Genomic DNA, 24,179 nt, shown 5'->3' on the forward strand with positions numbered 1-24,179 from the left:
GATGTCATCTGTTATATATATGCTGGATAATGAAAGTTTCAACTATATCTTCATGTTGCTTAGTTGAATACTATTATATCTAGTGTTTAATTTGTGCAAGTATTTTAGTTTTCCAAAGAGTTTCTAAAGAAAAACCTGGGGCTCGAGAACCTTGGAAAAATATTTTTGAATACAGAACTGTGCATAGTTCTCTCCTAGAACATTATGCAACTTTTAAAAATACCACAAAATTTATTAATATAAGATTTTGAAGGTGAAGCAAGAAATAAAAAAACCCCTGAAAACCAAAACCACAATATGCAGTGCATTGTAAATCTTCCTCAGTTACTGTCTTCCCTGCCAGAGTCATAAATTAAGACTGTTGTGTCACTGAAGACAGGGTCATATGATTTATTTTCTTCTACCTCAGGCGTCACTTTAAAAAGTCTCATCAAACTGGAGAGAAATTCAGAATCTCTGAGCTTGATGTGCAATGCTTGCTCATGGAATGTAAATACTTAGGGACTATGATAATGCAGTGCTTGTGTTTTGTGCTTAATACTGTCTGAGAATATCAATGCTCAGATTAATGCAATTCCCGAGTGCCTGGAACATGCAGTTCAGAAAGTATGCATAGTATTGCTAATCAAGGAAATATTTTTTTTAAGTTCCACCAAAATTTTTCTCTCCTTTAATTGGATGCAGACCTGTCACTTATTTCGTCCTCTGAAGTGTGTAATTAGATTTAGTTGTTGTTGTTTTGTTCTTGTATGAAACCTCTGTGTTTTGCAACTCAGTGTTTTGTAATAGAATTTATGTGAAAGATGCTAAACAGAACTAAAACAAATGATCACGAAAAACATGAACGTGTGCTCTTAAGGTTGTGGTTTGATATCTGATACTAGGGCAGAGAGCTTCATAGAGCCTTCTAGATAACACAAGGCAGTGCTGTACAAAGCTGCAGCTTTAATTTAAAAAAAATCTGTACTGTTTAGGATCGCGTTAATGTGTTCAGCAGTGTGGGAACCATGAAACGGTCCATCTTTGCAGAGAGCCTGAAACAACAGACCAAGAGGTGAACTTTCTTAGTGTTTTGAATGGATGTCAGCTTGGATGCCATCAGTGATACGCGATGTTCTGATTATTATGATTTGCTGTAGTTAGTGTGGGGAAATACCATCATGAGAAGGTGAATGAGGACTTATCTGAAGGTTTATAAAAACACGGAATTAAAACAAATGGAGATGGACATCACCTAGCAAATAGTTATGCTCCTCAGTGAAGACAGTTTCATTTCCTTTAAGATGTCTCAGCTTCGGAAAGTATGTGAAATGCTGACATACAGAAAGACAGATTCTGATTCGGTTACTATAACTCTTGCAGTCTCTTGCCTTCTGAACGGACTTAAACTGGAAAGGAGGGGAAAGACAGAAGTGCCTGACTGTAATGTAGAGCAAAAGGCACTTTCAAGTTCCACCTATTACATAAAATCAGTTGTTTGGAGGCAAAATAGGTTTGCCAATTTGCAGAAGCTGTAGTTTTCCCCTCCTCCTTATGTTAGATCTCAGACAAATACTAATCATATGGATTTTCAACGTAAGCCCAGTGTTTGAGTCATTGTGAATCCTACTGTTTTGAAACATTAAGAGCTGAGTGATGCTAAGATTAAAATTATTTTAATTTTCAAATGGGGGGGAGGGGAACAAAAGAAAATAATCAAATCAGTCCCAGGATTGAATGCATTTCTTAAATGAGATTGAAGATCTTGGAGCTGCTCTGGATGACTGGCTTGGTGTCTTTGACAAGAACAAATAACCTCCTCGCAGTCGGCGGTGGGAGCCCTTGGACCCGTTTGGTTTGTTTTCAGAGAGCAGTTACTAGTTCAGGTGGTCAGCACCTAGTCTTGCACAGAGCACCCAAGCAGTTTCAGGATAACCGGATGATTTGATTCTTTTTCGGTTAATTTTTGTATACATTTTTGCTGCCCTATATTTTTTTTTACTGTAGTAATTATTTCTAACATAAATTGCACTTGTGTCATTTTCTGTTTTTACATTAAAATACAATTTATGTGGTATTTGTACACATTTAAAGTCTTGCATTAAAATTAAAGATGCTTATTCATGATCTATTGTTAAAACACGTGCTATTTAAAATTGATCTGATTAAAAGAAATATTTGATCTCAGTGTTTTTTTTTTTTCTGGTGACCCTTTCTGTCGTGACTGATTGCTTGAAGTGATTGTTTATGGAAACCAATTCTATCCCTAGTCTGGAAAAGGAAGATGTTTTCCTTCCTTCAGATTCTTGATTTAAATTGAGCTTAGCTGTTATTGAGCTGAAAGAAATATTTAGATTGCGTATATAGATGCTATGCTTGTCAAAATCTAAGTTAGAGCCTCAGTGTGTATCTAGTGACTTTGATCAGTTTTGGTGATTTGACTTAAAGATTTTGCCAGGGCAATGTAATGTCAGAGTACTATAAAAAATAATAAATCTGTTGTATATTAGATTTTAGGTAGGCTTATTCTATAAAAGCTTCCCCCCCCCCCCCCCCCCCAAATAAAAATTTGGTTTAAGCGAATGTATTTATCTTGTGTTGCTATGTGAGGATGTAAACGGGAGTCCTTTCCTGCACATGTGCACGTTGGTGGTGGGAAGGAAAGGAAGCAGAAGAGCTAATCGAGTTTTGTAGCAACCTCAGCGTTGGGTACAGTAGGCAGAGTTCACGGAACGGCACAGCCAAGTTTCCCAGAAGGCGTTAAGTCCAGATGCCCTAGAATTTCAAGAAACTAATAATGCTGTTGTACCGTTTTCCTTCCTTTGGGTGGGTAGGACGGACGTACAGGGATGTCAGGCGCCCCTAACAATCCTGGGGGAGAAGAGCAGTGGTCCGCAGGGAAGTGTTGCAGCGTTGTGCGGGATATTAAACGCCTCTTTTTAATCCTTCTGACACTTGGGGGGCAAGAAACTTCTCCATTGTGGTTGCTCTTTCTAGTAGTTTGGATACAAGGTGTCTAAATAAAAAACTATCCAAAGTAGGGAGAATGAGGTGGCTAGGAAGTAAAACTGCTGGTTTGGGTGCTACAAACACAGCCTTAAAGATACGCAACAGAAAAGGGGAAACTCCTCTTGTGTCTTAGAAGCAGCCCAAAAGAGGGAGCTGGATTTTTTTTTTTTTTTCCTGTACAGCAGGATAAAAATGTAATACAAGCCCAAAGTAAAGTGCTACAAATGCGTACGTAAGGATGTCGGCGCTTCCTTGCTGCTCCCCAGACTGTAGGAAGAAGCAGCTAATTGGGAAGGTCAGGGAGCTGGAGACGGGAAGGCATTGAGGCATTTTTTTCCTCTCATCTATTACAGTTTGTTACAAATGCAAATAGAAGGGCATCAAAAGCCAAACACACGCTTCGAAAAGGGATGAAATGAAGAAGAGAGAATTGACTTTTCCTAGGGGTGTTGCTTCAGAAGCTTGAGCAATTTTCTGTTCTCAGTCTCTGCAGAAACCTTGTGGCCCTGAATCGTAGACCTTCGTAGTAACCTTGCCAAGATGACAGCTGAAAGGCCAACATCCTAAGCAAACAGTTAAATTGCTCGAGAGTTTCATTGGTGTGGCTAATGTTTGCTTTTGCATTGGGTCAGATATCGTTTTCCTTTGCACTTCGCTTCTGGAAGCAGGAATTGAAGAATATTTAGCCACTTTTGCTAATCTTTCAGTCACAATTGCTGAGGAAAACTCCAGAATGGTAAAATGCGTATCCCAAATGTTAAAACCAAAAGACTTACAAGAACAGCGCCTGCTCTTTGGTGAAGGCTGGAAGCAGAGACGATGCCCTTAGCTGGGCTGCTGTTGACCCAGTTCGCTTTGCCTGGGATATGTAGGAAGTATTTACGGGAACAGAAGTTTCAGCGGATTGGAAAGATAACCTCCAGCAAAGCAGGTTGTGCAGCCACGGGCTCTCTTGTGGCCACGGTGCCTGGCAGAAACATTCCTGTCTAGAACCATAGGCTTTGTCTCCGCAGTGGAATTCTGCTATTTATAACCCGTCATGTTTTCACAGAGAAGTTCTTGTATTAAAAAAGAAAAAAGTGACGCTTTGGGGAAGGCTGCTTCTAGGGGGAATATTGTACTTCTTTCCTTCAGCATTTTGTTTCTCTTCCATCCTCTTCTGTTGGAAGATTCATCTAGGGCCATTTTCCTTCCAATAGCCAAGTAGGTAATTTCTGACTTTTGCCCACTATGCTCTGTATGTTAGTGTGACCTGAATATTTTTTTTTTCTTCTTTTTGGGCTATGAACCCTGCAAATACATTTGGATCTTCATACATTGCAAGGGTGTGAAAAATAATGAATCACAAGTTTAATTTTACAGCTTCCTTTTAACATAATGCCAGCTTTATCTAGGCAGGTTTTTTTAAATAAGAAAGGTTTTTATCTTGCCTAAAAGTTTTCTATGTTAAAAATACTCCTACTATAAAGACAGCCTTTATTTCGAGAACCCTGCAAGCGTGAAGGTACTTAGAAGCACAGCGATACATGTGGCTCTAACATAGCATCTTCCTTAAGTATTTGGTGTAGTTTCTTTTTTAATAAGTGACCATTTGAACAAAGGCAATACTGCATGGGAAACATCAAAAGAGTATAGATTAGATATATCAATCTCATCACAAGTGATACCTGAGGTAGTTACATGGCGTATGTACTCCTAGTCCCATGCTTGCATTAGCAGGGGTGTAAAACAGTACTTAGGGTTTTCACTTTCTGTTATGGGATTTCTAATCATTCAGTGGCTCTGTGTAAAGTGAGGTTTTGGATAGATTTTTAAAGGCCTATGATAATGCGCGTCTCGAAAAAAAAACTGGAAAAAACTACTAAAGTAGCCTGAACTCTAGTCTGGAAGAGAACTTCATTTTTGTGGCTTAGAATCACAAATAATGGACCAGAAATGTATTGTGAACCAAAAGCAAAATGAAAATTAGACCTGAGGGCAATAGTTTTATCTGATCTTTGGATAATCAGCATAAAAAAGCAAATGTTTATATTCCCTTGTTTTCTTATGAAAGAGTACAGCTGTATGCTAAATGTTACAGCTGCATAGTAATGTGAGCGGCATAATGCCTCGCTGTAGCTTTGGTACCAAGGGAGTGTGTGTGTGGTGCTGAATGGTGAGGAGGAGGGAAGGGTGCTGAAGACTATGTATAGATCAAATGCATTTTTTTTTTTTCCAAGCTGGTGATAGATTTGAAAGGATGCAATGTGTATGTGTAACTGGTACTGCTGGGCTTTCTGCTCCTGAAGTGTGTAAGAGTGCTCCACTCTCAAAACCTGTCAGCCAGAAATTATTTCAGGCAAGTGAACAGTCATCTTAGTTGAAGCGAGGCACTCTTCCTGGAGACAGTGTTAGTTCCTCTTCATGTGTATCTTCTCCACTGACTTTAAACCTAAAACTTTCTGTCTACTTAGTGCCTTTTATGCGTACCGTGCAGTCTGCATGCTCTCAGAAAACGAGGCTGCTTAAGCAATCCCTTGTGCGTGTAGGTGCCAGACCAGATTTTACCCGCCTAACGCTGCTTGGCCCTACAGATGCAAGGGTACTGTGCCACTTGGGTAAATACCAATGTGCTTCAGTAAATACCAATGTACTAGCCCCTTAAAAAAATTCAAAATCAAACTTCTTTAGAGATGGATTGAAATGTAAGTGGTCTTTCAAAATTACTTGAATCGTCACACTCTCCAGTACACTTCTCATAGCAAAACTTGTTAGAATAGTTTCTGAGTGTAGCTGAGTATTTGAAGAGGCAAATAATGCAGGATGGTGGCTCGCTCTGCGTGTGTCCGTGTCCACCTGTCTGTCCCCGAGGAAGAAATTGGACTGGAACCATGTCTGTCTGTCTTGTTACTTAGGGTGTTATCTTTTTGCCTCATTAAGGTCTTTCGTCCCACTTCTGACGCGTTTTGAATTGCAAAACCAATAATGATTTGTTCAGTGATGGAGTGTCCTGTGGTCAGTGAACCAGATTTTCACTGGAGAATCATTATTATAGTCACGGAAGACAACATAACTTGAATTTCACATGAAGTTCTGTTTGCAGGGAGTGTGATAAAAATAAACCTGTGCTTATGTACCAAAATGTTTTGACCTGGAAATGAACATAATGAATATAAGATGCAAGAATGTTACTTTTGGAAAAATCACTCTTTTGGACTGTGAAATATTCATGACTCTTAAAAATTCCTTCCTTCCTGTGCTTTTTTCAGCCTTGTGCTTCACACTGAATTTCTTGGGTTTTTTCTAGACTCTCGCGCGTGTGGGCAAAGAAGAGTAGGGGCTTTCTGTACATGTTTTATGAATGTACTTGGCTTAGACTTTAAGTTGTGTTTTAGAAATAAACTCTCATATCTCCGAGCTTAAAGACACCGGTCTAGTGAACTGTCAACACGTTGTATAAAGAAGGGTAAAAGTCTAAAGTCACTGACCATTTTTTACTAGTAAACTTCTGAGGAATTATTTCACTGTAATTTCTAAACCAGGATTTCCTATGTCTATTTTGTGACTGCTGTTAACAAGGTCAGTATTTGTTGGTCTGTTTGTCTTCTATGGAAACCGTAATCAAACCAGTGATCAAACGCAGAGACAATGTCGTGATCTGCTGAGATCGATCGCCGTGCGGCTTCGCGCTCTCGCTGGCAAGCCGTGCGTGCGCGGTGTCGGCAGCGCCGCTGGAGCGGCCTGGGCTTCTGGACCCAGCAGCACCGCGGCAGGGCGCGGGCCAGCCGCCGCCGCTCTCCTCCCGCCCTGAGAAACGCTGAAGGCCGACGCTTAGGGTACCGAGGTCTGAAGGGGAACACGGATCTTTATATTTGTCTGACTCGCATTACTTCTGTTAATAGCCCCGAGTACTTCTTGCGGTAAATACAAACATCTTTATGTGGCAGGCTGTATTTCAAAGTTACGCTAAAATCGCAGGCTAAGTAACTGTGTGCCTATAAAGTGGCAGATACTCTATTCTTTCTGATGTGTAGGGGTACGAGGTGTTTTGGCGGAGGAAGGAAGGAGCAATGTTGTTGGCTTGAAACTGCCGCTGCCGCACGGGTGGTGGGTGGGGTTGTGTTCGTGATGTAACTGCATGGGGCGCGTTGGCACACGAAGAGGCCAGGCTGCTTTCGTACCCCGCTGATTTGGTGCTTGCTCGTGGGTCTCTTGGGGACCTTTCCAGCTGTACATGCAATTTTGAGCACATACGTTCATCGGTTCCTTAAAATTGGGGATGGTATCTGTTAGAGAAATGGATGTTTAAATAAGTTCTGCTAATGCCCTTCCTCTCGAGAGGCGTTGGTTGATTATTTCCTGTTTTTGTACCAAAGCTAGAATGGAGACGTATCACTTTAAAACACTTCCAAAATGTGCAGAAGTGCAACAATAGCGCTGACCTCAGCGACGAGGTCACACCCAGGCTGCTTCCTGTTTTCTTCTTGGGGAGGCCGGGGGCCCCGACCACGGGAGAGCTCCCCTTCACGGCTGCCCGGGGCGCGGAGAGCAGCGGCAGTTCATTCCGTCTTAGAAAATGAAAATTTAAAAATCTTAAGGAAAAGATTCAGTTCGGGTTTCCAAGCTTCTGTTCTAGATGGTAACCGTTTTTTAAAAATTAATCATTATTCTCTTTACTGAAATGTCTGGGATGTTCTGCAGCTAACCCACCCCTGAAAAGTATGTGTTAAAGACGCAGAAGGGAAGGAGATGCACTGAAGAGTTTGAGAGAGAGCAAGAAAGAGCAAGGTGCACAACGGCACAGCTACAGCCCTTATACACCGTTATTTCAACTTACTCCTCTCCCTGCTGAGATTTAAGTATTAGTCAATCAATACAAAAGCTCCTTCCTTTGTTGTCTTTGTTTATTGATGCAGCGCAGCTACAGATGAGAACAAAGGATTCTTGGGAGTGGAGTAGCTGGTAAGGTCTCTGCCAGAGGAGAGAGAATGTAGGGTCAAGATACAGTAAAAAAGAAAGGCATTAAATATTTAATTTTCCTCAGTGGAGAGCTGAGTGTGTGTGTGGTCCTCTGCCATAGTAAACATATTACATCAAATTCCAGCTGAAACACTTTTCATATATGAAGGTATGTAACTACAGTATAGCATTAATGCGTTTATTTTAAATGGCTGTTGCGCAGGCAGAGATTTCACTTTACGTAAGGCTTTGTCCGCTACGTCAAAGTTCATAGCATGTCAACTGTTCTTGAATACGTCAAATCCATTCCATTCAGGCTGTAAGAAATAAAACCTCTATATGTTTTTCTTCTCTATTCATGGCTTTGGAGAGACATAAATGAGTGGGCAAAGCTGCCAAAGTCTTGATTAGCGTCACTAAATGAGGAAATATTTTATCAAAATCTTCTTTGGCACATCGTGAATATATAAAGCATTAGTCTGTGCGTGCTGCCGAAGCTCAGCTTCAGAGCCAGAACCCCAGTCCGCCGCTGCCGAGACAGCAAGGCCTGCGTACGCTGTCAGCAGTTAACAGAAGGCAAGCAGGTAACTTCACACAAGGGACTTCAGGATATGAAGGTTTTGCGGACTGAAGCCTGAATGTGTGTGAGTTACCAATATAGCTCCCTCGAGAGAGAGCTGGAGTATTTCTTGGTGTCTTTTTCCTATAATTAGTAAAGCGCTATAGTTAGCATTCCTTATGTTTAGCCACCTGTGTGCTCACTAGTAGGGATGATCACATGAAAGCTATGTGAAACCTCCTCTCTTACTTTCTGCTGCTGTTTGTTGATCGCTTGTGAGATCTTACTGCATATGAGTTGAAAAACTGAGGTTGATAGATATAGGTAAGCACTTATTTCAGTTCTAAAGGACTGATTTTTTGATACAAAATAAAATTCTTGCCTAAATAATTCTTTAGTTGATAGCTCTTAAGAATCCAGTCAGACAGACCGTTCTTTCTGCAGTCCCTTTAATCTCTATATATTTGGCACAAAAATAGCAGTGCTTTGTTGTGGGGAGGGCGTATTTATGCTTCTGTAGTTGGGTTTTTTTTTCTTTTTGTTTCCCCCTCCTTCCTCTATGGTGATTTTATATGGGAATAAGATAAGCTTGCCGAGGCAAGTGAAAATGCCCTTTTTTTTTTTTTTTTTTTAAGAAACCGAATTACTTAGCATCTTAGTTTGTAAACTGTAATCTTCTCTGAGACAGAAATAGCTCTACTTTGCAGAACTAAAGGTTCCTATCGCTGCATGCCTGACTTTTCTGCTTCCAGTAATCTGCAAATATCAGCCTGTTTCCTGGCTCTCCCGCTCCCTGTGACAGGTCCGATGAACTGCCTGCATCCCGGCTTGCCTAGGCGCTGCCTCCTGCCCCGCCGCCGCCCAGTGCGTCGCGTCGCACAGCTCCTGGGCTCGGCCGGTCGTCTTACAGCGCGTCCTCAAGTGCGTTTGGAGTGAGTTTTTGCAGAGAAAAGGGTGTTTTTCCAGCCACAACGTTTGAGTCCGCGTGTTGCAGAGAAAGTACTTTGGAGACAAGAACCTGTGGTAATTTGTCGGTGCCTGCCTGTATAATGGATTAAACTCTCAGCAAATGATGCTGCTACTGAATCAGGAATAGTGTGAGGGGTAATTTATCTGCGGAGCACTCGAGCCTGCCAGTGGCTTTCTTGGCACTAGATATGCTGTGGAATCTGACTTAGTTAATTATTTTGCCTTGGGAGGCACTTTATTTTGGTATCCGTAAATTCACTCGCACAAGTCCGCTGAGGAAAAATTGCGCCGCGGTGCAGTTCAGCCTACGAGTGGCATTGCTTTCATGAGGGCAAAGATGTGCCGCCTCGGTTACACAATAGTTACTGCTCACCACGAGCTCCCTGTATCGTTGCTTCTGATGGAAGCATCTCGTGTCCTTGACCCCGTTTCCTAATCGCTTGGGTGTCCCGCAGTGGTACACCCCCGGCTACCAGTGGTATTAAGAAGTTCTTCCCCTTCCTGTTGCTCATCCCCTCAAGGCCTCCCTGCCGTAGCAGATGATATTATTCATAGTACATCATGCACATCGTGAATTCCATTTGAAGAGAAGCGTCCGGCTGCTTCATCAGGGTTTCTACCTGTGCCTGTTGAAAAGCGGATACCACTAGTATTCTGCACCTAAGGTAACTCAGAATATTTTTTTTCTCTGACTAAATGTTTGTTAAAAATATCAATAAGTCAGAGAGGTAGACATTACATTACCTCCGGTCTCCTGAGACTGTCTCTTTCTTCCCATAGGGGTGCAAGAGCTGACGGCTTCGCTGCGTGCGCAGCCCAGTACAGTACAGCTGGGCTCCTGGGGAAGTTCATGTTTGGAATAAAGAATTCCAGGCTGTGGAGCAGTGCTCCTTCCTGGCTGTATCAGTCTTCCCGGAGGGGAGAACGGACAGGCATGTGTCCTTCGTAACCTAGTACAGGTTGGAGTTGAATCCGCTGAGGTTTTCAGTAATTGGTTGTGCGAGGAAAAATTTGCAATACAGAGATCGCTTCTGTTCTTTGCAATCCCAGTAAGCCCTGCAAAAGCAGTCCCAGCATTTAATCTGATAAAAAACATTTTTTTTAATCTGATAACTGGTAGCATTGGGAAATAGCACACTTCAAGGCTGCGGTGATGACCTGCTTCTCTGCACCGAGGACGGGTTTGTAGGATGCAGCCTCTGCTTTGCCATTGCTGCCAGCCATCTCAGTTCTGTGTTCTTGCTGTGCTTCACTGGTCACCTCGCTGATAAACAGTGTACAGCAAGTAAATCGAGCCTGGATAATGGTCTACACACATAACTACATCTTGACTATGGCTTCCTCTCTTTTCCTCTCTTTTAACCATATCACTGTAGCATCAGAAGCATTAAAACAGACACAGATGAGTCTGCGTGCGCAAGTTCCAAGCACGTGCTTATCTTCCTGCGCTGCTGTCGTGAGTATGGCCCCAGTAAGGTGTTCGTGCAGAAGATTGACAGGAGTTCATCCGTGCTGCTTGCAGAGTTAGTGTGAATCTGGAAAAGGATCCGTGACAGCTTCCTCTCTACCCACTCAATTTCTGTAATTTCCTGTGGGCACCTCAAAGTCGTGCTTAAATAAATTAGAAATCCCAAGTGGAAGCATCTCGCTCACGTTTCTGCTAAATACTTTATGGCGGATGGTCATCCGAATACATGAGCAGTGGTAGTGGGAGCTGCAGCCAGCCGGTACAACAGAGCGCGGTGGATACGCTTCAGTTCAATGGTTAAACTGTGCACTTAGTTTGTTTACTGTAGTATCCCGGTGTTTATATATAGCTTAAGAATATCTCAGAGTTTGCTTTTCAGTGGCTGCGTACTGGAAAGGAACTTTAATACTTAAAGTTAGGATAGTCCAGTTCCAAAATGAATCTGGAAACTTTGTAGAAATGCGTACTGGCTTGGAGGCCCTTATATTCCTTGAGGTATAGCTTGACCTTGAGCCACTGACAGGTTTCTGCTGAGCAGTAATGCTAATGACCTTGCAAATTTAGAACATACTGATGTTGCTAGGACTTTTCAGCTAAAAAAAAAAAATTATTTCTTTCAAAAAAGGACGAAATATCATTGTCCTTTAATTTGCTTAGGAATTGATTTTTAAGCTAAAGATGAGAAGGCTTCTGAAGGCTGGATTATGTTCGTGTAGGATCTTGTATAGGTATAACGATTTAAAGCTGTTAAGTTTAACAGCTCTTTGGCTGCTGGTGCAGCTTGATGCAGAAATGGCATTAATGATGAGCAGTGCTGATATGAATGACACTGAAGTCATGAACACTGACTTTGAGGTTGAAGTGCAGCATGGTCATTGACGGTCTTTGAGTGCCAGTGCGATGCTACAGCTAATCTTCTAATGTGCCCATAGTTTTACCTATCAATAAAAAAATCGCCCTGACTTTAGCTACTTGTGACTGGCCATGCATGCTTCAGTTGAATAAGTAATCTCACTTTCTTTATGATCAATTATTCTCTGTGTTGAAGTTACTGTTTACAGAGCAACGAAGCGTGTGGCACATCACAGGGCAGAAGCCGACTTCCCTTCTCAGAAAATGAGAGATACATCAACTTCTCTGTTAGGAATCTTTATCATCTGTTAAAAATAGCGTGCAAGACTGCTGAAACATTGGCAGATACCATGGCTGGCTTGCTTTAGACATTGGAGTCCATTGTTTTGTCTGTGTTACCTTTGTGCAGGTTCTGGAACAAAAAAAAGGGAAAACACTTTAAAAAGGATACTTTGACACTGTCGGAACTGAAGGGGGGGCTGTATTTCATAGAGGTATAGTATTCCAATCAAAGATATTAAAATTGTAGTTAAATTTTGAAGACTGCAAAGGCACGCGATTAGCATGCATGCTAAAGTGATTACAGTTTTTAATGCTCGATTTTTGAAATCGGACATTAGTGTCGATGACTTCTATTTTACGCCTGCTGTGCATTAAGCAATATTAAATAGTCTGGGCTTCTAAAATAGGAAGATGATGGTAAATAAAGTAGTCTCTTAGAATATTCACATATGGATTATAATGTCTTTGTGGTTGAACAGAGCATAGCTTTAAGAGGGAAAGGTGTGAACTTCACATTTTGCTTAACTATAGCTGAAAACATTAGACCTTCTAAGCTGCCACTGTGCTCTTACCGATTAGGATGTATTTTGATTTGGAGGTGATCTAGTTTGTGTATATTCGTGGGTTTATTCTGAAATGGACTTGGCAGTGGTACCTGTGGAAAGCATGGAGGTTCAGATTGAAAGGAAAAAAGAGTAGATGGATAGTTATTGAAGATTCACTTTCCTTCTGGAGTAGTGAGAAGTTTCGTAGGTCTCAAACGCTTGTGTAAGCTGTTAGTCCAAAGGGGATTATCTTATTAGTAAGCTACTTTGAACCAAAACCTTTCACTCTTCACATCTATGAAGTGTTGTGTTTTATAGATGGAAAAAAGCATTCCAGAGTCTGTCTGTCAGAGCACATCACTACTGAACTACAAAGAACCAGTAGCTAGGCCAAGTAAAGGGCTTCCCCTAGAGGTCTACAATTTACCAGCCACACTGGGACCTTTCTTCCCCTGTTTTTTAGCCATTTTTCAGTGGCCTAAATTGGGGGGACACTACTGTATTGCCCCTCATGCTTAAATAAAAAGCCTAGAATAGTGTTTTGAATGGGTTCTTCTCCCCACTTCTTTTCCTTCCTCCCTCAATTCTCACTTTGTGAGTAGTAGTCTGACTTTCATCTTTCTTCTATAAGCTAGAAGTGTTTTGGGCTTTTTAGATAATGTAGCGGGACCACCGCCACCTTTCTGGTGTGCTTTTTCTATCATGAAAAAAATACAAACAAGTGCCTGGCTTGTTTGTGAGCGAGCTACTAGCTTGCTGTACTTTCACCGCAAGGATATTGGAGTCTACATGTATGTGAATAGACTGAAGAGGTCTCTGTAGAGGTGTTCGGCTGCACTGCTGTACTGGGGATAAAGAGGAAAATTGATCTGAGGAAACTGTTCAACACACTGGAAAAAAACCTGATAGAAAATAATTATTAACCTGAAAGCGTGCTTGCACGTGGTCTTACTGCTTATTGATCTTTTTATTACGGTTGCTTTGAGTCCTTGTTCAGATGGGAACTGCTGTAGGCTGTACCAGCATGAGGATGCTTTTAGGGATGGTTCGATCTTTACTGTCCCTTCTCACTGTGTGGGTGCTTTTGAAATGAAAACCTCGTCGTGCCTTGCCCAGGGAAAATGTGGAAAAAAATTGTAGAAACCCTGCTATTTCTAGGATTCAGAATCTTCATCTTTAATTAAAACAAAGGCCGCCTTGGATGTCATGTGCGAAGGTGCTTGTTCGCAGCACTGCGGAGCTCAAGGGTGGATGTTCAGGGCGACCACCGCGGTCTTTGTGCTCTGTTGCCATCTTGGGGCGAAGAGGGACAGAGGTTTCCGGGCGGGTGGGAAGAGGGGTGCTCCAGATGCGTTCAGTAACAGGTTTTTAAAGTGCAGTGGCGGGTTCTGCTGACAGTTGCTTCTGTATTCAAAACATACTTCACTTAATTCTGCTTTTCATGATAATTCAGGAATGGAAATAACTTTGGTCTTGCCAAATTTATTAGACAACGTACTAAAGGGAATATCTATTTGGAAGCCTTTCTAAAGGCAGAATAAATATATATAGGATTTTGGGATTTTTTTGTTCTTTAAAAAGGAGAAAGTGATACTGAAACTTACTTTTCTTCCCTCTTATTGGCAGGTTTTCTTCACCAGCGGAGTGTGAGAAATAGAGACTGAAGAAGATGAGTGAGCTGGAACAGTTACGGCAGGAGGCAGAGCAGCTGCGAAATCAAATCAGAGTAAGAATTGCTGATTGCTCATTTTCCATGATAAAGTTCCTCCTTTAAAGGAATAAACTGTAAAGATCACATCTATTACTTGCTCCTGTTTAAGTTGTGCAGAGCTTACAATATATTCAGCATATTTGTTTAAAAATCAGAGAAGTAAGCCGTTGGTATAATGAAATGCATTCATAATATTTCTTGAACAAAATGATTTATTTTCCTATTGAAGTTTGCTGTGTTTTGCTACTAGGGGTGTATGTGTCTCTGCAAATTTTTTGTTTTGGATTTTAAAGAGAAAAAAAAAAAGGGGAGCAGCAAACTTCTAGAACCTAGGTGCGACAAGTTGGGGTTAAGGGTATTAGAAAAGCTAGTTTCTGGGCTAAAAGGGCCCACTGCGCTGCCACTCTTGGTAAGTATGCAGGTCAAAGCACGGAGTGTGACAGACAGCCTTCCAGGGGTGGATGTCATTTCTACAAGCCCTATTTCTCTGCTTCCTGCTGAATTTATTTTCTTGAAAATGCGGATCCCCCCATATGTGCTAATTTTTGGTTGAAATTACTCACTGAAGGTAAACCAAGTATGAGCTGTCATGCCCGAACTCAGTTTGCCAGGAATCTGTTGCGACATGCCTGTACATTTCAGTGATGCAGTTTTCAGTAAAGTACAAAGTGTAATAAGGATCTTCAAAGTCTGTTCATCAAAATTTCCTTTTCCTAAACATGAAGCATTCATAAATCTGATTTATATGGGAATGCCTTATTTGCAAACATTCCTGTCGGTTGAGACTACAGGTTTCTTAGAATACGTCGCATGCACGCTGACTTTTTTAGCATGGCATCTGCTGGCAGCAGTTGTTTTGTGGTGGTCTGCTGCTTGGTGCAGTAGACGTTAGGCTGCTTATTAGCATCAGCCATGCGGTAAACACACTTCAGGTGTTAGTAGCTGTGCTGGGGGCAAAGGTTGCTTTGGTGGCTGCCTGTTCAGTATCACCCAAGGAGAGCTCAGTGTCCTGTCGTCTTCCCTTAACACGCTAATGAAGCACAAGGCGGGGATCAGTCAGTGTGGTGGCACTGGGTACCCCTCCTAGCAGCTCTGTGGAGGAATGCAACTAAATTTTAGTTTAAAATACTTTTTCTTAAAGTTAAGCTGCATTACAGCATTGCACAAATAAAAGGTGTACGTAATTTTTCAGTTCTTCCTCTGCCTGATGTGTAAAGACTGTCTCAATACATCATGTTGGGGCGAGCCAGTTAGTCTTAATTCAGTCTTTAGCAATCACTCAGTCTGGTTTTATGCAAAACTGTGTTGCGTGACGAAGGAGATGCCAGGTGAGCAAGAGAGCTAGGCTGTGCTGCAGGAATGTTGGCTTTTTTAATTTTGGAGCATAAAAATCTGATTGGCACTTTGTATGAGGACTCCATTTTGTGGCTTTAGGTTGATTTAACATTTCCCTTGTAACTCTCATCACCCAAACTGGTGACTGGATCTATATGGATGTAGCTGAGTAACCACAGCTATTGCCACTGGGGCCTTTTGGCTCAGCCTTGGCAATTAGTGTTTTCCTCTTTGGATCCGAGTGCAGGGTTGGATACCTTATGCTTAAATTTAACTTCATATTAGTATGCAATTAAAAATGCTCCTGATGACTTAGTAGTCAAGAAACTTTCTGACCAAATAATTCAGTTTCATATCTGTATAGGTGACTTTATCTTACTAAATCACTGCGCAGTTTTCTTTCTAAATAGGTGTTTTGTTTGGGATGGGTAAGAGGATAGCTATAGGATCTAAAAAAAAAATAAGGCATCCCACAAATGGCGGATGGCCCCCTTCGCCCCTCATTCGTGCGTCCCCCCACTTAAAAATAATAATTTTTAAGTGTCTGGAATGTCTGGTGGGCTGGTAACTTTCAGGAATTTTTTGATGCACTCCTAAAAAGAGGTGAGGTCACCAATAGCATCTGATGTTTTCTATATAGCTAGCAGTTTGCTGTCTTAGTTGTTTACAACTCTTGGGTTTTGCCTGGTACTTTCTCTAACAATATAATCACGAAAAATCAGCTTTGTGCTTGTGAGCGAGTTCCAGGTACGATTGTACCTAGCACCTGAAGTAGAATAAATGGTGATGCATAGCTGTCAGTTTCCCAACAGACTTTCTGTAGCCTGCAGTGTTTTAGAAGTGTTTAACGGTCGGTTTTTTAACAGTCTGTAGGTGATGTGGGTACCTTTGCCTCCCCATGCAGTTACTATAGCTGTAGCTCTGTTCTGTACGCGGGTGGACTGTGCTGGAGGGATAAAATGAGACTGCATGGATTTTTAGTGCAGGAAGTTTGAAACATCAGTGAACGGCGAAGACGGCAGGATGGCTTTATGGTTAAAGTTGATCCCTCGTTCTGTCTGTAATAAGGTTCCCATGTGATGCGTGTCCTCACTTTGAGAACTGAAATTCAGGATACAATTTTTTGGAAGTGTTACATACTTGGCACAGTGTCATTTGAAATTGAATGACATTTTGAACAAATAAGACGTTGTATTGTCAAAAACACGTATAGTTTGGGAAAAAAAGAAGAAATCTTAAGTGTGCGTGCTCGGAAATCGTGGGGGTTACACATTGATGGAGCGGATAGATTTTTCTGAAATTCTGCATTGTCTACTGCAAGAACTGAGAAAAATTTACAATTATATAGAGGAGCTTTTTTATGTTATGGCACTAATGATTCTGTTAAGGTGATGCATATGTAGAAATGACGGTTACAACGTGAGAATTCAAATAGCCTGTTGAAACTTTGCTTTTCCTGCAACTTTGCCAATCGTATGGCAAGTGTTAGACAGCCTCAAGTATAGGTGTTGCTAATAGCTCTTTCTTTAAGAAAAATTGCTTTGTTTCGTTCAGACTGCATTCAGAATTCACTTTACGTTGAACGTCTTCGAGTATTTCAGCTAAACTAAACATTAAAGTTGTTTAAAATCCAGTGTGTTTCTTCCTGTGGATGAAATAAGTCCTGAGTGCTGGGGGATTTGTTGCTCTGGTATTTTAAACCCCTCCTGATTCCAGACGTCAACATCTTATAAATATTTCTACAGTTCAGACATTTTAAAAATAAGTTGAGATGACTTAATCCACTCTCAGGCTTGCTTTCTGGGAGGAAAGCTATAAAGGGTGGTCAAAATAAACATGCACTAAAAAAAATGTTAAAAGTTGCAACGTCGAGTAGCTGTCAAGCAAGAGCCTGAAAAATGGTAAGATCCTAGTCTGAATGTGTTGATGCAGTTCCAAAATGCGTGAGTAAATGTTTCCGCTCCCTCTCGCAACGAGGGCATTGCCATCAGCGTACAGATTGAATGCTTTCTTGGGGTGGGGGGACGCACGAATGAGGGGCGAAGGGGGCCATCCGCCATTTCTGGGATGCCTGCTTCGCTGGTTGCCGAAGTTGGAAGGTATTTGGAGGAACTGCAGGGAGTTAGAGAGCGTCTTGTGGCTGGTCTTTCGGTGCTGCTGTTGATAGTGTTATCTGTGACTTGTGCTATAGAGTTCCTGTCAAATTTTAAGCCGATTATTTTAAACCATGCTTCTCAGAAGCGGTTGCTGACTGCGTGCCTATTTCTGGTTTTCGAAGACGGGAGCCTGAGTTGCAGGGGCGCAGTGCAGTCCCAGTTGTAACTGAAACCAGGTTTTGCAGAGCTGGAGTGTTGCAAAGGAGGCTCAGTGGCGCTCACCTGTGTCCAGTCTGTTACTCTGATTATACAAATGAAAGTCAAGTCTGTTGTCTAGGTTTGAATAACATGCAGACAGTAAGTCGTGTGCCCATAGAGTCTGAAAGAATGAAAAAAAAAAAAGGCAGAGTATCTGTATGGAGACCTGAGCACCCTCCGTTCGATGAAACGAATGAAGGTGTTCATTGACTATTTTTTTCCTTCATTTTCTGTGAAGGGCATCAGCAGCTTAAGCTTCGGTAGGCCTGCTGTCCGTCCTCCCCAGAACCTGCCCGTTAATTTTTATCCAGCCTCTTACAACTAGCATCGCCACGCCTGGGGCGTGATGGCAAGGGGGCTAACGCCGGAGCCTCGAGCAGCACAAAGCTTGCTGATCACCTGTAGTGCGTGGTGGCTTTCTCAGGTGGGCCAGTTCTTCCCTGGGTGCTCAGCACGCCCTGAGCGAGCACATCCACAGCGCTGGGACGTCAGGGTGGCTCCAGATGCCTTTGAGTCATGCATTGTGTAGAAAGGGAGGCTCCAAGGTCGCTGGGGTCTGGCCCTTCCGAAGCCCTCTCCCTCCACCGCCCCGCGGCCTGTGTGCCGGTGCTTTGGCTTCCTTGCGCCATAAAACACGGTAGGGTGGCAGAAGGCGTATTGGCGTTACCTTGTTGTTGGCTTGTGGCTTTTTGAGTGTGGTGCAAGTCTGGCTTGAGTTATTTTTCCTTTAGATGCTTTCAGGTGGTGCTCAGTGTTGCCTTTTTAGATTAAAATTGTTCCATTCTTTTGTTTCAGGATGCAAGGAAAGCATGTAGTGACACAACCCTTGCTCAGGTATGTTCTTGATTCTGCTTATAGGCTGTTACTTGATATATAAAAAAATAAAAATCCCTACAATTTATGACTGTAACCCGTTCCTGTTTAGTAACCGAAAGGATAAATTGAAAGAAGCCTCTGGAAATGTACTGTGTATTTATACAGTTATTTAAAACAAAACCACCCCACCAAAAAAACCCAAACAAATAAGCAACAGCAGAAAAACCCAACCATCTTAATGGGTCCTGTGTCCAGTTTACCTCTTAAATAGACTGTGTTTATTGTGTTTAGTATATTTAGAAAGACGTAAATAAATGTCTTTTAGCTGCATTTTGGAAACAAAAGTATTTTGCATTTAAAGTTCTGCCATGCTTTCAAAAGTAACAGTGCAGTAAATACTGGAGGATTTTCTTCCATTGGTTTTAATTGAAAACTTTTCAGATTTGATAATCTGAAACAGCCTCAGTATTACATAGTAGTATTTTAAAAAAAGCTTCCCGAAGTTTCAGGTATAGCCGCTGTGAAGTGTGTTAGCGTATATCTTCTGTACTGTTTTCTCAGCGTTGCATGGACCTAATCCTGGGTTGTACACTACTATCCTTTTTTTTTTTAATGTTGCATGCCAAGATAGATTATTTCCTATCAAAGTTCAAATGTATTTAGTTATCTTGTATATTAAAAATAGTTCTTAGTGTCTCAGGCGTTTGTTTTATGTATTTTTAGATCACAACAAGCCTGGACTCAGTGGGTCGAATTCAAATGCGAACAAGGCGTACGCTTAGAGGTCACTTAGCCAAAATCTATGCTATGCACTGGGGATCTGACTCAAGGTTTGTACAAGTGATCCTTAAACCTGCAGGTTAAGGGTTAGAAATCAGATTGTCGACTTCAGAATCGGCGTCAGGTTTTGGGAGCCGTACGGTCTGGTGTTGGTGCCCTTGCAGGGGGATCGCAGACCGTGGCTGGGGTGGGTTTCTTCTCTTTAGTTATAGTTTGCCTTCTCAAAACCAGCGAGGATTGCGTCGTGGTAATAGAGAAGCCTCGATCGAAAGGAGAGGTCCTTCGCTCGTTCTCACCACAGCCATTTTGCCTTTCCTTCTTTTAGTTTTAACTAAGTTCTTTGAGTCTGTTTAAGCAGAGGGGGGTATGTGGTAAGGCATATTTTTGGAATGATGGATATTGTATTTTCCAAGATGTTGAATAATTACGTAACTTCTGTGATAACAGAGATTTAAAAAACTTTACAAACGAATTTTATTTCACTGAAAAAAAGATCCTTTTGTACGTAGCAGGAAAAGCTATTTAGCTTCTCGGAAGCAGTTTTGGTATGCTGCCTTTAGAGCACCTGGTGGTCAGGTGTGAACAGTGCCTCATGGTCCACTCTGTCATGTAGTCCAGAAAGAAATACACCTAGAATCTGCTCTCAAAATAGTATTTATTTTCCCCTAAATTTCTTGTTTATTTTTGTGTAGCTGTGTAGTTAAAATATTAGAATATGAAAAATAAAAGCAGCTGTGGAGACAGTTCATAAAATGGGTTTTCAGTAAGTCGTTTGGTTTTGTCCGTTGTTAATTGCGCGGTCCTGTGGGCACGTGATTCTTCGGTCAGGTAACACACAGAGCTTTGCAGATTTTTTCCCAACAAATGCACACCCCACCCCACAAAAAAAAAAAAAAACAAAGCAGGGGGTAAGAAATTACAAAAGTTCTGACTCACTTGGTAGTCGTGCATGATGTATGTCTATTTTGAGATTTTTTTTGTTCGTTTGTTTTATATTAACACATTTTATTTTGTGTTTATATTTAGGCTACTAGTCAGTGCTTCTCAAGATGGAAAATTAATTATTTGGGATAGTTATACAACAAATAAGGTAGAGTTATTTATAATCTATGTCAATAATTCATGCATAATTTGTGTGTTTGAGGGGGCTCGTGTCTATTTTTTCTATGATTGCAAGGCAAAAATGAAAAGAAGCAGTCTTTTCCTAATTCAGACATAATCTTTTTTTTTCCTTTCATGACTCGCTGACTGCTGGCGATACGTTGTAGGTTGTGTCTCAGCAGCAATAGCTCTAGGTACTATGTAACGTTTTCACTCGAATTTGCTAGTGCAGTAGCTTGTCGCGGTTGCTCTCTGCCTGTGTGGTGTTGCTTCTGAAACTAATTTGGTTTTAAACTGTAGAAACACACAACCTCAGAATTTACAAGAGCGCTTTGCTTTTGAGGGCAGAGAAAGGAGGAGGGGGGAAAAAAAAGGTAAAGAAAAAAAAGCTGTTAAATGAGAAAAGCGTAGGTGGAGTGTGGAGTGGTGATCTGCTGCTGTAGACGGTCCGGTCGCCATGGGTACAGCTGTCCCATTTTATAACCTATAGCTCCGAGATGTGGAAGAATTGGACAAAGAAATCTAAGTAGAACAAGCAAATGTTGTAAATGTTTGAGTTTAGAATAGCTTTGCTATTAAATAATGTTGTACTGAAGTTCTGTATATCTGCCCCGGAGACTGTTGGTGTTTTTCATCCTAGTCTGTATGGATGGTTAAATACGAAATGGGTCGTCCTATGTTGTAAAACCAAAATACTGAAGCACATGATACGCAATCTTGGCGTGTTTCATCTGCTATAATTCGTTAACTGATACGAATGACCTCGGTGAGAAACGAAAGCTAACACGCGACGTAGCATTCACGAACTCTGTCTTTCTGAAGATGCACGCCATTCCTTTGAGATCCTCCTGGGTGATGACTTGCGCGTACGCGCCGTCTGGAAACTACGTGGCCTGCGGTGGACTGGACAACATCTGTTCCATATACAACTTAAAAACCAGAGAGGGCAACGTGAGAGTCAGCCGGGAGCTGCCCGGGCATACAGGTCAGCCATATTTGTGCTTCAGCTTTGGGTTTGTATTGCACCAAATGGAACGGTCTCGCTTTGAGGGGGATTGCGAGCTGCGAAATAGTTTTGTTGGGTACGGACGAGCTGTGGGAGAACCTTCATCGCTGCTCTTGGATTTTAAACTTCAGTTATTACTCCTGGGTCTGAAACTAACATCCCTGTTTTGGTTTTAGGATACTTGTCCTGTTGTCGCTTTCTAGATGACAACCAAATTGTCACTAGCTCAGGAGACACCACTTGGTGAGTTTTTGAGCTCTGTTGGCCTTTTTTTTTTTTCCTTCCCCCCACCTTAATTTGTATTTAAAACATAAACTCTCAAATAACCACATACATCGTGTCAATGTTGTCACTTTATCTGCAGCGCTTTGTGGGATATCGAAACTGGTCAACAGACCACCACCTTCACTGGGCACACTGGCGATGTGATGAGTCTCTCTCTAAGTCCAGACATGAGGACTTTCGTTTCGGGTGCCTGCGATGCCTCCTCGAAGCTTTGGGATATCCGAGACGGAATGTGCAGGCAGTCGTTCACAGGGCACGTGTCGGATATTAATGCAGTCTGTGTAAGTGATCGCTTGTATTTCCACGTGGGATGAAAGGGGGAGGATAAAAGCTGTAGTTGCATGGATTCCGCTGGCAGTCTGCTGGGTTACCTTGATTTAAAATCAATGACTTTATTAGGGTAGAGACTGTGAAATTGTATGTAATGAAGAAGGTTGTCTAATAACTTATGATCTAGTTTATAACCGAATTATTATTACCGTTATTGGCGATGCATTGAAGCGTTCTTGGAATCGTTTCAGCTATGTTTTTGTCCAGTAACTGGGACCTTGCTTTTTTTGAAGAAGCAAAGAATGGAGGAGGGAAACCGTGGCAGTGTGATGGTGTGTTAAAAACTGAAAATTGTAGATAAATGCGATATACTGAGAGGGAGCAAAACAGCAAAGCATCCTCATCTTAACGTTTTTTTGTTGAACAAACGTGTACTTGGTATTTTCTGTTGCAAAGAGCTTTCAGCAAAATATTCTGGAAGGCAAAGTTAAAATCAGTACTTAGGTTGAATATTCATCGTGGAATAATTTTGTAATATTTATAAACTGGATTATATTTCCTCTCTGTCATAGTAACACTATGTTCTGATCTGCAAGATACAAGCTCTGATAAATAGGGAATGAAACCTAAGTCTAAGCTGCATCTGTTTTTGATAAACACGAAAAATTATTCAGGCTGAGAAAATACCAAAAGCATGACCAGTAGAAAAATGCAGTTCCTATACTTAGACCTGAATCCTGAGATACGCTGGGCTCTCTTCATTCCCGTTTCAATCGATATGGCTGTTGTAAGAACGACTCTGCTCTGGAGTGGATTTTTTGGAAATGGAATTGCTTGCTTGCAGTCCTGTCGCGGCTGAGCCAAGCTGGCCGGCCAGCGCGGGACGGGGCGCTGCGTGCCACCGCACCCGGGTCGCTCCGGCCCCCGGCCAGGCTGCGCCGAGCTGCACGTGCCTGCCTTTTGCAGGAGTCAGTGCATTCCCTCTGTTACACCGCATGTGGGAACTGTCTGGGGAACGGTCCAGTCGTTCAGGTGTTAGCAGTACTGTTGTAGAAGTGTTTTGTTGCATAGCTGGGTATCTGCATTTTTTTAACATGCAGATTTTTTTAAAAAAAAACAAATCATTCTGCCTTTATCTGGTCACCCTGGCAAAATGGTCCTGTGATGTTTTTGAAATAATGCATGAACAATGTATTTTTCTGGTGTCAGACTCCTGTCTCTCAATTAAAACTTCCAGTTTTTCCCTAATGGACACGCGTTTGCCACTGGATCTGATGATGCCACTTGCCGGCTCTTTGACCTACGCGCAGATCAGGAATTAATGATGTATTCGCACGACAACATCATCTGCGGGATCACTTCTGTAGCCTTCTCCAAAAGCGGTCGCCTCTTGCTAGCAGGTTACGATGACTTCAACTGCAACGTGTGGGATACTCTGAAAGGGGAGAGAGCAGGTGAGTACCCGGAGCTGCAATGAGCTGAAGTTTTCCATTTCCTGAGCAGAAGGTGGGTATTCCAAATCGAGGCAAAATGCAGAGCCAGTTCGTAGCCGATGCCGTTGCTGATGTTAGGGAATCTGCTTGCTTCCTTTTAACGCTGTTTCCTTTTGGAATGGCATCCTTCCATTTTATTGCACTTGGTTTTATCTCCCAGTCGTTACATTGCATTACGGTTTCATCTGTATGATGTGTGGAGTTTGTGCTCCAGTCACTGAAATACTCCTGTTCTTGGGTATTGGCCATTACACATCTGTGTGCTGGAAGATACCAGCTGTTGAGGCTAAGGAACAGCCTCCAAAATTACATTACGTCTACAGAAAATTTATTTCACTGAAGCGTATAAAATTAAGTAACACAAAATGATGCATTTTGCGTTGACTGTTGCACCCATCAGAGGAGGTAATGCAGATAGCAGTAAGTT

The 24,179-nt window shown here is 41.9% G+C and overlaps 1 protein-coding gene and 1 long non-coding RNA gene across 5 annotated transcripts in view; one reads left to right on the plus strand and one right to left on the minus strand.

Moving 5' to 3' along the window:
- GNB4 (G protein subunit beta 4) overlaps window positions 1–24,179 on the plus strand; it is a 33,347-nt gene that overhangs the window by 3,290 nt on the left and 5,878 nt on the right. The window contains exons 2-9 of one of the 2 annotated variants that reach the window (XM_087739951.1): window positions 14,228–14,327; window positions 18,797–18,835; window positions 19,541–19,647; window positions 20,624–20,687; window positions 21,521–21,683; window positions 21,881–21,947; window positions 22,069–22,270; window positions 23,497–23,713. In XM_087739951.1, coding sequence (XP_087596077.1) covers window positions 14,271–14,327; window positions 18,797–18,835; window positions 19,541–19,647; window positions 20,624–20,687; window positions 21,521–21,683; window positions 21,881–21,947; window positions 22,069–22,270; window positions 23,497–23,713 — 916 coding nt within the window. In that variant the 5' untranslated portion in view covers window positions 14,228–14,270. Of the gene's footprint in view, window positions 1–14,227; window positions 14,328–18,796; window positions 18,836–19,540; window positions 19,648–20,623; window positions 20,688–21,520; window positions 21,684–21,880; window positions 21,948–22,068; window positions 22,271–23,496; window positions 23,714–24,179 lie in introns of those variants that run through there. The other variant, XM_087739952.1, reaches the window with a different exon arrangement.
- LOC148050752 (uncharacterized) lies at window positions 8,112–14,312 on the minus strand. Of its 3 annotated transcripts, XR_015700577.1 has the most exons (5): window positions 14,206–14,312; window positions 13,526–14,005; window positions 12,629–12,711; window positions 10,199–12,186; window positions 8,112–10,080 (listed from the first exon to the last, which is right to left on the minus strand). It is a non-coding gene; the product is annotated as an uncharacterized LOC148050752 (long non-coding RNA). The 3 variants fall into 3 exon arrangements; XR_015700576.1 differs by having other exon boundaries at window positions 12,629–14,005; XR_015700575.1 differs by having other exon boundaries at window positions 10,199–14,005.

This window comes from Nipponia nippon, unplaced genomic scaffold, assembly GCF_047370975.1.
Source record: "Nipponia nippon isolate SJK-2023a ecotype South Korea unplaced genomic scaffold, ASM4737097v1 scaffold_7, whole genome shotgun sequence".
NCBI classification, from domain to species: domain Eukaryota; kingdom Metazoa; phylum Chordata; class Aves; order Pelecaniformes; family Threskiornithidae; genus Nipponia; species Nipponia nippon.